Below are 12710 nucleotides of genomic sequence, written 5' to 3'. Positions count from 1 at the left end.
GGATATTCTCCAACCTTGGCATTTTTCATTGAAAAATGTCTTAAATGACTTATCAGCGGTCAAAATAACTCGATTTATGACTTATCATTGCAGCTACACAAAAATTTGTTTGATGTGGTGTTTCCTGTTTTTGCAAACGGTGTAATTTCCCAGCTGGATCTGGTATCTCAAGAAGAAGCATTTGGCTGTTATTGCGTTTCTCAAACCCTCAGGCCAGTGCTGCCCTTTGAAACAGCTTGTGTATCATGAATGTCAGAAACAAAGGGCCTGTTTCAGTTCTTTCAAATGGCATTTTTCAATAGGGTAAAAAAAAAAAAGAGTGAGCTCAAATTTGCCAATGTTTTACTGCAAAATTACTAAACACATTGGCCAACATGCACTTTTGAGATAATATGTTTCATCACTGCAAAGATTTTTAATGATGGAATTCCCTCACACAACAGCATGATGAGCATCTGGAATGAAAGGAGCACTGAAATCCCTTCAAGACTGAATTGTTCCCTCCAATGTCTCAACACAGGGATGAGTCACACATGGGTCTGTGGAAAATGCTCGTGTCCCGCATAGCAGGATGCTATGTTCTTATTCAAGTGGAACAGATTAGCCTATGTTCTCCGGAGGAAAAGCTTTGCCAGCTAAGCAGGTGATGTGTCATTATGCGCAGCGGGGACCTTGTCATGCACAGAATGCGTAGCATATTGTGACACTGGTGTACAGAAAATAATAGTCGAATGCTTGGCTACATAAGTGGACCCTTTAATTACCTAGCCTCAATTAGTTGTCCACTCTATACTTAAAATACAGCTATAGAGAGAAAAAGAGCAGCTTATTTGCTCTGTTATCTCCTATAGTTGATTGGAGCTACTCTGAGCCCACTTATCTGTTTTTTTAGGTGATGTGAGGGTATGTGTGTGTCAAACCCCTGGGCCCCTCCTCTGGCACAGTTGAGTCTGAATTGCCACAGAAACATCACCAGCTGCTGCCAGATTATGTCAGCTGCAGTTTTTTTTCAAGGAGACTCTATTGTGTGTGTTGGTGGTTTTGGTCATGGTCATTAGTTTTCATTGAAAGAAAGTATCTTGGGTTTTGATTGTAAACTGCAGTGGCATAGAGGACTTAATGCACTATAACTTAATGATCTTCTCCACATGTTTTAAGACATGTTCTGCTTTGAATAATAATTTGTCTGATATAGTTTTTCCTCAAAAGAAAAGCTCAATTACCTTGTCAGAAATTCTTAAAGTGACATCTTCTCCCTCACTGAAAAATCCAGATTTTATGAATATGGAAATATTTTTGATTTTTAAAGTTTAACTGCTTGGACAAGATGTCTCCTACATTGTCAGTGTATGTGAACTGGAGGCTCCATGTTTCCACATCACATTTGTGTAAATTGCACACTGGACCACGATTGGCTCCAAACTAGTTGTGATATCATAACTTATGCTCACAGGTACCTTAAACTCAGATTTAAGTTGAACACAGAGAAACTTTCCCCCCTCGATAGGATTAGCAATAAGCAAAACACATTTAGAAAAAAACAATGCAGATTAAGATAAAACAGGCAAATTAGCATGACAACATATACACGTGTGTCACAATGAAACACACTGCAAATACAGAACACATAGTTACAACACAATAGATTAATGTGAGGGACTCTCTAGTAATTATTAGAAAGCTGACGCTAATGAATATCATGATGAGTAGTCGACATATTTGTCAGTTTTTAGTGGAAACTTCCAGGAAACTTCATCATGTTGATTACGTTTCGTAAGTGAAAATCCAGAATACATTGTTTACTACAACTTAATTTACTTCCAGATTCTGGGTCAGTGCCAAGGCAATGTGTTCTGTCCAAATCTGCAACAACCAAGCGTTTTGAATTCACTACAGCTCACTACTAGCATCTCTGAATGGCCTCTCCTCTATAGAACGGCAGCTGAGGCTCATGGGTATTGCAGTATTTAGAGCCATCCAACACATGATTATAAGATTATTATTATTATTATTATTATTATTATTATTATTATTATTATTATTGTTATTATTATTATTATTATTATTATTATATTATATGAGTATAAGTTACATTTGTGTTCAGCTTTCAACTATCCAGGTTCAATACTCAATGAATGGAAAATGGTTTCCTCTGTTTCAGGGAACATTTTTCTTGGTAAAATCTTACTCGGTACATTAACCAAAATTATTTTAATTGCCTAAATTGTGGTTAAACCTTAACTTATTAAAATCCTTAACCTTCTAATATTCAATTCAATGTAAATCCTAACCCACTTTGTAAATTTATCCGTAATAATAATGTCTGGCACAATCGTGGCCCCAAACTGACCCATAAAGCCACACATTTACTTTTTTTTCCTGAGTGCCAGTGTGAGGTCATTTGATCCTAAAGAACAAGGCAAACACATACACCTTTCTCCATATTAGTCAGCAGCTGATAAATATTTTAATGCATCCATTTGGCTCAGCGTTCCATTAAATATGAAATATTAATGTCGCAGTGGAAGTTGGCGAGTTAATGAAGAAAGGTTAGACCGCATGATTTTAACTGAAGTGCAGCTTGGCACATATAGTCAGGATGATTTAATTGAAGCCTTCTCTCCTCATAATTGATCAGAAGTGGCCGAACCAGTCGCAGAGTAGATGGGTTAAATTTTCGTGCGTCAAATATCATTGTGTTTGATGTTGATGGTAACCCACAGTACTAACACTCAGAGATGAGGACTCTTATCCAACATTCATTATTACAATGTTCATTTTAGGAGATTTCAATCTCCATGTCGGCAACATAGCGGACTGAAAATGGAATATAAAAATATAAGAGCTAGGGAAGAAAAAAAAATCATAACATTGACTTTTTGAAATGCTTCAAATGCAATGGTTTGAAATAATAACCAACAAGGTTTTCAGAGTGACCATAACCAGTATATATTTCCACATTTAATTATAGAACCGTTATAATTATTTTAATATTTTCAATACAACTAGTTCAGTTGTATAGTCTTATAATCTAAAGGTGTCAGTAGTTCCTGCTACGTGTTGTTTTTATCATGACTGTGCTTTGCACCCAAAGACAGGAATGAAAAGCCTGCAGTCATGGAGGAAAGATACACAATGAATCATACAAATGGAAATAAAGACACACACTTTTGGACAATCTATCCTTGAAGGAGTTCAGAGTGTCAAATTTGGTTGTACACATGAAATATGACATAAATAATTGTGTAAAAAATGAAAACAAGACAAAGAAGTTCAAACCCTGCGTAATTTCTCACCTCATCACATCTGGCCACTCGTTGGTGGAAGTGGGCATGATTGCTAGTTTCTGAAAATTACAGAGAGAGTCTGAAGCAGTTTTTTTTGTCTAAAACTAAAATTTCCCACCAGACATGGTGGATGTTCTGTGTGTGTGAATGCAAAGGTTCAGTATATGAACCTTTGAAATCACTGTACTCCATTGTCTCTCACCCTATTCCTATCCACACAGTGCCTCCACCACCAGGGTTGGAGTTGCCCTCCTCCTGTGTTACTCCACCCTACCTGACTTCAAAGCTGACATGAAAGAGTTTTGAGTCTTTTGCACCGGTGAAGCTTGAGCATAGCAAAACCAGGTTTAGAAGGAGTCCCTTTACTGTAAGCCTCAGCTGAGAGTATTTTCCCTCTTGCATTAAATCAGGACTATTAAATTCTTGCAATGATGAACAGTGTTTACCAGAGCAAGGCAGGGAGGAGACGTTGAAATTAAACTAAGAATTGGTTTGGTTTGCAGGATTATAGAACACCTTAAATAGTAATGGATAAAATTGAGTCGGCTGTCCAGTGAAAACAAGGCTTTTACTGCACACTCAATTGAAAATTCTCCCTTTTATATTCTGTCTGGCTTCATCTGCCTTGGCCCCGTGTAAATAGGTAGCTCAGGTCATTAAACGTATCCTGTCCCTTCATCCCACTGGTAATTAGGAGGTAATGGAGCCCTGGAACAGCGAAATCTGAGACCTCAGAGCAGTAGCCAGAGTGCTTACCATGCCAGCACCAATCTGGTGCGGAGTAAGCGGCTTGTCCCAGTGATTTGACCTATCAGAGGCACCAAATGCCTCTGGTGGAACACTCCCTTCGGCCTCCATCGTCTCCAGGGGCTGCCAAGTGCATTAGTTATTTGCTGCTTAGCACTTTGTTGTATTGATTTGATGTCCTCCCTACATGACATGGAGGCTATACAGAGACTGCATGCTTATTCTACTGACACAGAATTGTTTTCTCCTGCAAATAAATACAAAACAAAGACAGTTTGAAGTCTTACAGTGAGTAATGTATATCCATTTGGGGCCGACTGCGGTGGGTTTTGGCTTCAATGTGGGTGAGAACAATTAAAACCTTTGTTAGCAGCAGACCGTTCCAATCCACAATTTCAACTAGTTGCTTCCTCACATGCATTCTCATGTACATGCAGTGTGTTGAGACAGTTTCACAATAGGATTGGTGTTAGAACTGCTGTTGTTCATCCTGAATTCGCATTACTTTGTACTGTTAAGCATGAATCCGCTCCTTGTGTGTCTGCCATTTCTGACATCAGAGCCAAGCTGTGTTGTTCCAAAGGAATGTCTGATTGGATTACCTACTTGGCTAATACGTACAATGCAGCAATCAGAGTAGCACAATTCATGTAATCATTAAGTTCCAAAATTCATGGCAGTGGTGATTGCTTTCTGCTTGAACATTTGCCCCATTCGTATTCCTATTCAACAGCGAGCGTTATTCATCAAAGTTCCTTATAGATTTCTTAAACTGAAACTGCTTGTGACAGGACTGGCCACAAGTGAAGATATCAATATAAATTATACTTATTTTTCTTATTTCTTGTCATTATTTTCTTCAAGCTTATTCTTGATTTTGTTGAATCTTTTTTGATTCTCTGTCTACTCTGAAAAATGGAAAGTGCTGACGTGTTTTATTCTATCTTTACCCTTCTCCGGTTTAAGGTGGAGGTGGAAGATGAGGAAGGATCAGAGGATGAACGGGAAGAAGAGGAGGAAGAGGAGAACTGGGAGAAAGCACTGTCTGTGGAGCGCTTTGGAGACATCTTCAGTGACTCTGCTTCCACCAGTGGAGACCGTATGGGCCGACACTACACAGAGAAAGACTTTGAGTGTAAGCAAAGCTACTAGATACATATTATACAGTATATTATACAATTAACAAGATGTAAGTGTCGCTTATAAACTGTTTTGTAATCCCAGTACAGAGTATTGATTAACATTTTTACTCAGAGTAAGAATGCATTTGTTTTCATTATTCTACTTATGAGAAGTTTAGTGTGAAATGCTCAGATTTTTTTTTCTGTTAGTGTGGCCCTAATACCCTATCATAGGTAATAACTCTTGACAACTCTCATAATAAGCCTTTTTCTAATAAAATTTTCTCGTAGAATTATGACTTTATCTCATGATATCACTACTTTTTCTCATAGAATTACAACTTTATTCTTGTAGTATTATGACTTTATTCTCAAAATCTCAGAATTGTTTTCCTTCAGTGTGGCCCTAATACGCAGTTTAATACTTTTATTCCTTTTTAAATTGACACTTGACACTGTGTAAATCCTGCCCCCATTACTGTTGCTATGCAGACAGCCAACAACCGTTGACTGCCAGCTGAAATCTAGTTGAAGCTAGTTTGTTAATTTATGCTAACTGCGTCTTTAGTTGACGCCTTCCAAACTACAACCATGTAAAAGGGTCATAAGTGTGCGCACGATGGCTACATACATTATATAATGCCAAAACAGTGAAGCTAAAACTATATGTCCCAGGCAAAAAGTCAGTTCTCGCCAGTTGATGATGTACTAGAAGACATGAAAACATTGCAGGGAAAGGTCTATTGTATAAGTGGTTATACACATGCTTCAAATTCAAAGTTTGACTCGTATTATAATGAGAGATCATATTTAAAGCAGGGCATTAGATTCTATGTATGTAAAATAAATCGGTAGATCAGTTTTAGAGAGATTAGATAGTGCTGCTTCCTTTTGGTATTTATTAAACGGTCCATATCTCCTTTATCGCACGTTAATTAAAATGCAAAGCTTTTGTTTATCTTGTATCTTTCAAGTGTTTAATAAGGGATTAGGAGGTGGGAGCAGCTCCTCTGAGAAATTAACCAAGTGTGTGTTGAAAAATCAAAGAATGAACTTAAATAAATGTGCTGTAGGTATACAGATGTAATTTCTTAAAGATGGTTACGGTTAGTCTTGGTTGAAATGCTTCTGTGTTACATCTCGGATTGCATAGACGAAATTCCAGTTTGAAAACAGTCTTCACACAGTGTTTTGTGAAAAATCGATAATAAGGCCAGCAGCATTCCAGACAGGCTGAATTGTGTGAAGTAGCTCAAAATCACCTCCTCTAATGATGCTGCTCAACCTGAGGAGAGCTCATGACTTGCCATTTTCAGCATCAGTACAAGTTTATATCAATAGCACTTTATCCACCAAGGACAATACTGTGTCCTCTGTTCACAGAAATATCAATTACTTCCATAGCAAGACAACATATGCAGTACAGAGGGACAAAACATGACATTTTGTGTGACAGTAGTCAATAGACATAGATTCAACAATGCATACCCTGCCGTGTTTTTGACATTCTTTCTTCTTTCTTCTTTTTTTTTTTAAAAACAGATCACAGACACACATTTCACCACACACATCACCCCCTGTCCACCCACCTGCCCCTGCCACAGCGTTTACGCAAGAGGGTTCACAGCACAGACAGAAAGCGCAAAAAGAAACGGAAGAAAAAAAAGACCTCTCTGCCCCCCTCTGAGGTTACGCCTACTATCCACGAGGTAGATGAAGAAGAAGCAGAGTCTGAGAAAGACACATATGAGGTGGCTGCCACACCCACAGAGCTACCTGATATCCAACCACAGGTAAAATAAGACTGAAGAGCCATGGGATTTCTGCACAATCAATGTAATAAAAAACTAACACAGGCTCTTTTCTCTTTCCGATTTATTTTGTGTGTCCCTGTTTTTTCACTCTACATATCACCATATTCCACCCCTCTCACTGATCTTCCTCTTCCTCTTAGTTTAGTTTGGGGAGCCAAGAGGACTTGGAGGAACCCCTTCCACTCACTACCTTCCATATGGAAAAGGAAGAACATCTCTTGTCGGGGAAATCCACACCAACTCTGATAAAGAGGGTGGTTCATCATGCTGCCCCTAGACACCATGAGGAGGTGGATGGAGAAGATGCGGCTTGCAACAGGTACGTTCTTACAGCATCTCAGGTTATTCTGTTTGTACCGAAGACTGCTGTGGTACATCGTAGGAGTGGTACTTGTAGATACTATGACACTTTCTTTCAAATGAGGGGATTTGGGACAAACTTTAGGATTACATAATTGAGTTAATTTACCATGAAAATGTTTTGGAGCATAGAATGATTGACCTAAATACATTACAGCCACCTGTGCAGGCTGCGTTTGTGTACTGATGATCTATAGGGCTTAAACTGTCCATGCAGTAGAATTCGCAAAAAGTCAGAATGGGAGAATATATAGAGAATATATAGTAATAAATGTCACTATAGATAAGCAATAAAGCACAATGCCCCACAGTATATTATCATGCTTATACCATGGCCACATACATCAGGAAAAAGCAGAGCCATCGTTATTGTTGTTAGTAACACCTGTGCTTTTCAGTCTTCTATGCAAAAGGCCTATTGCTATAGCAGACATTGATGGCTATATTGTTTTATCCTCAACCACTTCATGCTTTAAATGCATCAACTTGTTCTTTGGGTAGTTGGACTTATCAGAGCTTTGTCACTGAAAACAGCTGCCTACTGTAGCTGGGAATGAGTTTGATTAGAGCAGTAAGAATGAAGTTAAGTTTTGGGCCATAAAACCAAAACTATGACCTGGAAGATGTCAAAATGCTCTGTACTGTAGAGCTAAGGGGAACTACAGAGTTAGGTGATATTTCTCTGTTGATTTTTTACTATGAGTGACTTCTTTTTATGTTACAATAGTCTTATAAGTCATTGTGCTCCATACATATATGCATATTTCAGTAGAAAGGGGTACTCCATGCATCTTCCAGCAATATGCAGCTAAATCAGGTGCTTCTCATGTCAGAGACAGCAAACTTCAGATAAAGCAATGTACGACTGACATGTTGCTCCTGATAACACTTTTAAAAGATATGTGAATTTAACTCAATTCTGCTTTTTATTTGTTATAATTTTATTTGGTTGTTCCTATGTGAAGTCAGAAGTCAGTAGCATCCTCACCAGACGATATGTCCGAGGAAGAGGACACGACTGTACTCGAGGCCATTTGAGGCCTGCGCTCTGAGATAGTTCCCATTAAAGCAGACTCATGCACTGCAATTGGTACCTAAATTGAAGCTGTGTCTCAGATGTTTCGGATGGAATTAGATTCCCTCAGAGATGAGTGTCCCCCTGCGATCGCTCAAAAAAACGCGTGAAATAAACACCGAGATGATCACAAACTTGGAGTCAGCGGTCACTAATGTCTCAAATTTGACTACCACATTGGAGACGGAGGTAAAACGGCTCTTGGAAGAACTAAAGACAGCACAGAATAGATGCGACAAGACACTCTCTCCATGGATGAGAAGCCCCTGTTGGACCTCTTCATCAGTCAAAAGATATTAAATTTCATTTGCAGTTTTAGAGGTTGTACTTATTGTATTATTACTGTAGTTCCATGTCTCCAGAAAGAGTTAACTGATAATGCAGTATGAAACACGTACATTGCTATGGTTACCCCTGCAATCACCTGCAGTTTAATATGCCGTGTGGACTGGTTCACTGTAGGCTGGTTTAACTCACAAGAGCATCGTCTGCCGTGAACTGTTATCCAAATTTAACAGCCTCCTGCCTGCCAGTCAGAAATGAGTATTTTTTTGGTCATGGCATAAGAGAGGGAATACACAGATAAAAAAGCTGGATCAAAAATGATTTAATTGATATTAAATATTTTGCTTTCTAAATTTGGAACTGACCCTCTGCGTCAAATGTATCTATATTTTTTTTTTTAAAAAAGCATCAATCTGAGTGACAAAGCATACAAACAGCATAAAACAGGAAAGAGCCGACAGTAGTTTGCAAATATATCTACTTAAATGTTTCATTGCGAATAGCAACAGCATCAAACAAACCAACACTGATAACCCATGTGTACAGTTCTAAAGGCAATTATGATCTACTAATGGCTCCATCCGAATCCTCAGATATTAGAGGGCCCATCTGCCCAGCAAACATGCATAACCATCAGAATATGAATTATTTGGTGATGCTTTGAATAATTTATGAAGTTTGCTGCTGGGAGGTCAGGGGCTCCATGGTGATTCAGGTATTTGTCTCTGCTGAGTCCGGCTTTGGAAAAGACAGGGAAACACCACCGCGCTGATGTCATGTGTTGCTGTGTGAGGAGGTTCACGCCAGTTGCTGTGTTATGAAGCCCTCTGGTGGTGAAAAGGCAGCAATACAACCAAAAGGCACAACACAGAGTATATCCAGTCAGCAACAACATTTAAATCTTGTTCAGTTTGAAGAATATATTAAATACAGGTGGAATTATCATTTATCTAAATTTTGATATTATAATACACGAATAACTCATCATAAAGTATACAACAAAATACTGTAAGATTGGTTTGTAGAATACATCAGTACTGTTCAAACCTAAGCAAAGTATAAACACTAATCATTACTTCATATCACTAAATAATGTGCATAAAGAAAACATTAAAAAGAGGTGACAGTCAAAGTTATTTCCCAATGTCATACAATGTAGAGGTCACTATGGCAACATTTGATAATTTTTAAATTATTCTTACCAATAACCATTTTCTTTCTTTGTCAGTGTTTCCCCAGGATCAGATCCCTCAAGTGTGACTGCGACTCGCGGCTGGTTCCGCAGGAAGCCCATCCACCATCGTCTGGCAGGCGCCCAGCGGAGCAACTATGATCTGCGGGAGCGGATCTGCATTGGCAGCATGACTGCTCTGGAGACGGCCATCTATCAGCAGGTTCCAACTGATGAGGCTGAGGCCCAGATGTTGGCCAGTGCCGACCTGGATGACATGAAAAGTAAGGGAGATATAATTGAGGGCTCTTGGGTGCTGTAGCACATTTTCTTTCCGCCGTGTTGGAGGATAGAAGAGCTGATTGTGTTTCTAAGCAAAATACAACATGGTCATCAAAAGAGAATTCAGAGAACATGGTTTATTCCTGTTTCTTTTGACAAACAGCTCATAATTTTACTGCAGATATAATTTATCTTACTGTTTTTATTTGAATAATTACTTGTAAGTGAACTACTCACTGTCTTGTTTTAAACATAGGAGATCAAAAATATGGCTAAAATTGTAGATGCTGGGGTTACTTTGACAGATTTGTCATTTATTTAAACAACTAACAAGACAAAGCAACAATTCACTTGTGTAGCTTTCCTTGGCAGAATCTTCACAAGCTACAATGTAACATAGCAACTAGTGGATGGAGTACCTTTGAATATGGTACAGATATCCATGGTGGTAAGAGGATACATCCTAACGACTTCAGTGATCCCCAGACTTTTGCTGTAGCGCCACCAGCAGGTCAAAATTTTCACTTATCTTGTAAAATATATCAGCATCTGCTAGCTGGGTTGGCACCAAATTTTGTTGACGTTCATGGTTCCCAGACAATGCATCCTGTTGATCCCCTGACCTTTCCTCCTCCAGCGCCACCATGAGATTGACATTTGTGGTTTTGCATGAAATGTTGGAACAATTGGATGGATTGCCAAGAATTTTTATACACACATTGATATCCCCTTCAGGATGAACTGCAATAATTTTCATTTAGCACCATCATCATTTGGTGAACATTTTTATTTGTCCAATACTTTGTTTTATGGCCAAAACTAATGACATTCCCACCATTCTCGGCTGCACTTTGTGTTTAGTGCTAATTAGCAAATGTTAGCTTGCTAACACGCTAAACTGAAATGGTGAACAAACAGTATACCTGCTGAACATCAGCATATTAGTATTTTCATTGTGAGCATTTTAACATTGAGCACCCACCTAACACCTTTCAATACAATGCAGGTATCAAAATATATCATAAGACACCATAAGACAGCAGTTGAATCATGCAGTAAAATGGTTACATAATCCTGTGTGAAACATAGAAGTTATTTGCAGAGATGATGGTTGTTGTTTTTTTTCTCTGTTTGCACATATAATGTTTGTTTGTAGCTTGTTTTGTCCAACAAAGTGGTGACATGGCTGAGTCATTTTAAGTTTATCAGTAGCCTGAAGAATTACCATCAAATTTTTTCATTGCTATCTGGATAATAAGGCTTTGGAGCAGGGGAATGGGAGATGATTTCATCTGTGGCAGTTTGTATCTTCTGAGGTGACTCAGTTTTACTTTTCACCCACACCACAGCAACGTTGTGGGGGGATCTTAGTTATGTGTCTTTTTCGAGCGTGGTTGTTACATACTGTTTCAGCCAGTGACTATGGCAATTTTCTATCAGACTTCCATGATTGCACCTGATGTGGTTGCTAGGATATTTATGATATAACTGCCGAGTCAATGTAACAGTTCATGCAGTCATGCATGAAATGTGTTTTTATGTTCAAGGGTTGTGCAGTCTGTGTATTTATACTGGTGATTTAAAAGGCTTGCATCCAATTTTTAATTTTAGTTTATTTACTTTATTGTTGATTGATTTTCCACCAGTATTTTAATTCTGCTTTAATGCTATACACTAAGGGAATGACTGAAATATGAGATGATATTTACCAGATGATATGTATTACATCTAAGTAAATGAGTAGTTGAGAGACAGAAAGATGAAGACAGACTGTGGATTTGTCAAAAATGTTGTTAAAGACATTTCATCTAACCAAACAGAATTCATAAGTCTTGTAATGACTTTGGCACTCTGGTGTGAATATACATGGCTTTGACTAAAGACTCTTTGCTGTGTGCATTTCCCTTCTAAAGAGACAATAAAGGAAAGACATTGTCAGCATCCATTCTACCTGATAAAGACCAGGATTGTAATCCCTTGATGTCATCTTAACTGTGGTGTTGTGGAAGACAGGAACACTTGTGCTGATTTGATTTAAATACAAATGTTTAGTTATACAGTAGGCCCAATTTATTGTGATATTTGGTATTTTCATCTGCATATTCATTTAGGGCTGGATGAATACTTTGTTTTTATGGAATTAAACAGATTATGTATTTCTACAATGTTGGTGAAAGTTAGGGTTCAGCACACTCTGCTGGTAATGCAGAGTACTGCTACATACTTGTGAAGTCTGCCTATAAAGCACATTAATGGTAGGCTCAGTCAGCTGTTGGCTATCTTGAATGTTATAAATTAAACATGTCAGCTTTCATGACTTTTTTCAGCCTCTGTCAGCATTTTTCTGACAGCTTTATTTTTTTCAAATCAAGTACCACTTATCTTTTCCTTTTATGACTCAGCTGCTGCAACTCTTTGGTCATTATCTCCTTTTTGCTAGCCTCAGAAAGAGGAAAATAACTCAAATAAAGCTCTTTAAATGAATTAAGAAGAAAGTATACTGGCTTTTGAAGTTTGCTTATGCTTTTTGTGCATACTGTATACTGTTGCAGAACAAATCCATTATCT

General features: G+C 38.2%; 1 protein-coding gene across 2 annotated transcripts in view; it reads left to right on the top strand.

Annotated features, from left to right (window-relative positions):
• The window catches only part of slc4a3 (solute carrier family 4 member 3), a 60431-nt gene that overhangs the window by 11709 nt on the left and 36012 nt on the right, over positions 1-12710 (top strand). The window contains exons 3-6 of one of the 2 annotated variants that reach the window (XM_042426547.1): positions 5001-5169; positions 6698-6948; positions 7110-7288; positions 9918-10144. In XM_042426547.1, the coding sequence (XP_042282481.1) occupies positions 5001-5169; positions 6698-6948; positions 7110-7288; positions 9918-10144 (826 nt within the window). Of the gene's footprint in view, positions 1-5000; positions 5170-6697; positions 6949-7109; positions 7289-9917; positions 10145-12710 lie in introns of those variants that run through there. The other variant, XM_042426548.1, reaches the window with a different exon arrangement.

This window comes from Thunnus maccoyii, chromosome 11 (genome assembly GCF_910596095.1).
Source record: "Thunnus maccoyii chromosome 11, fThuMac1.1, whole genome shotgun sequence".
In the NCBI taxonomy this organism is placed as follows: domain Eukaryota; kingdom Metazoa; phylum Chordata; class Actinopteri; order Scombriformes; family Scombridae; genus Thunnus; species Thunnus maccoyii.
Note: the sequence above shows the minus strand (reverse complement) of the source record. Positions and strands in the feature narration are given on the sequence as shown.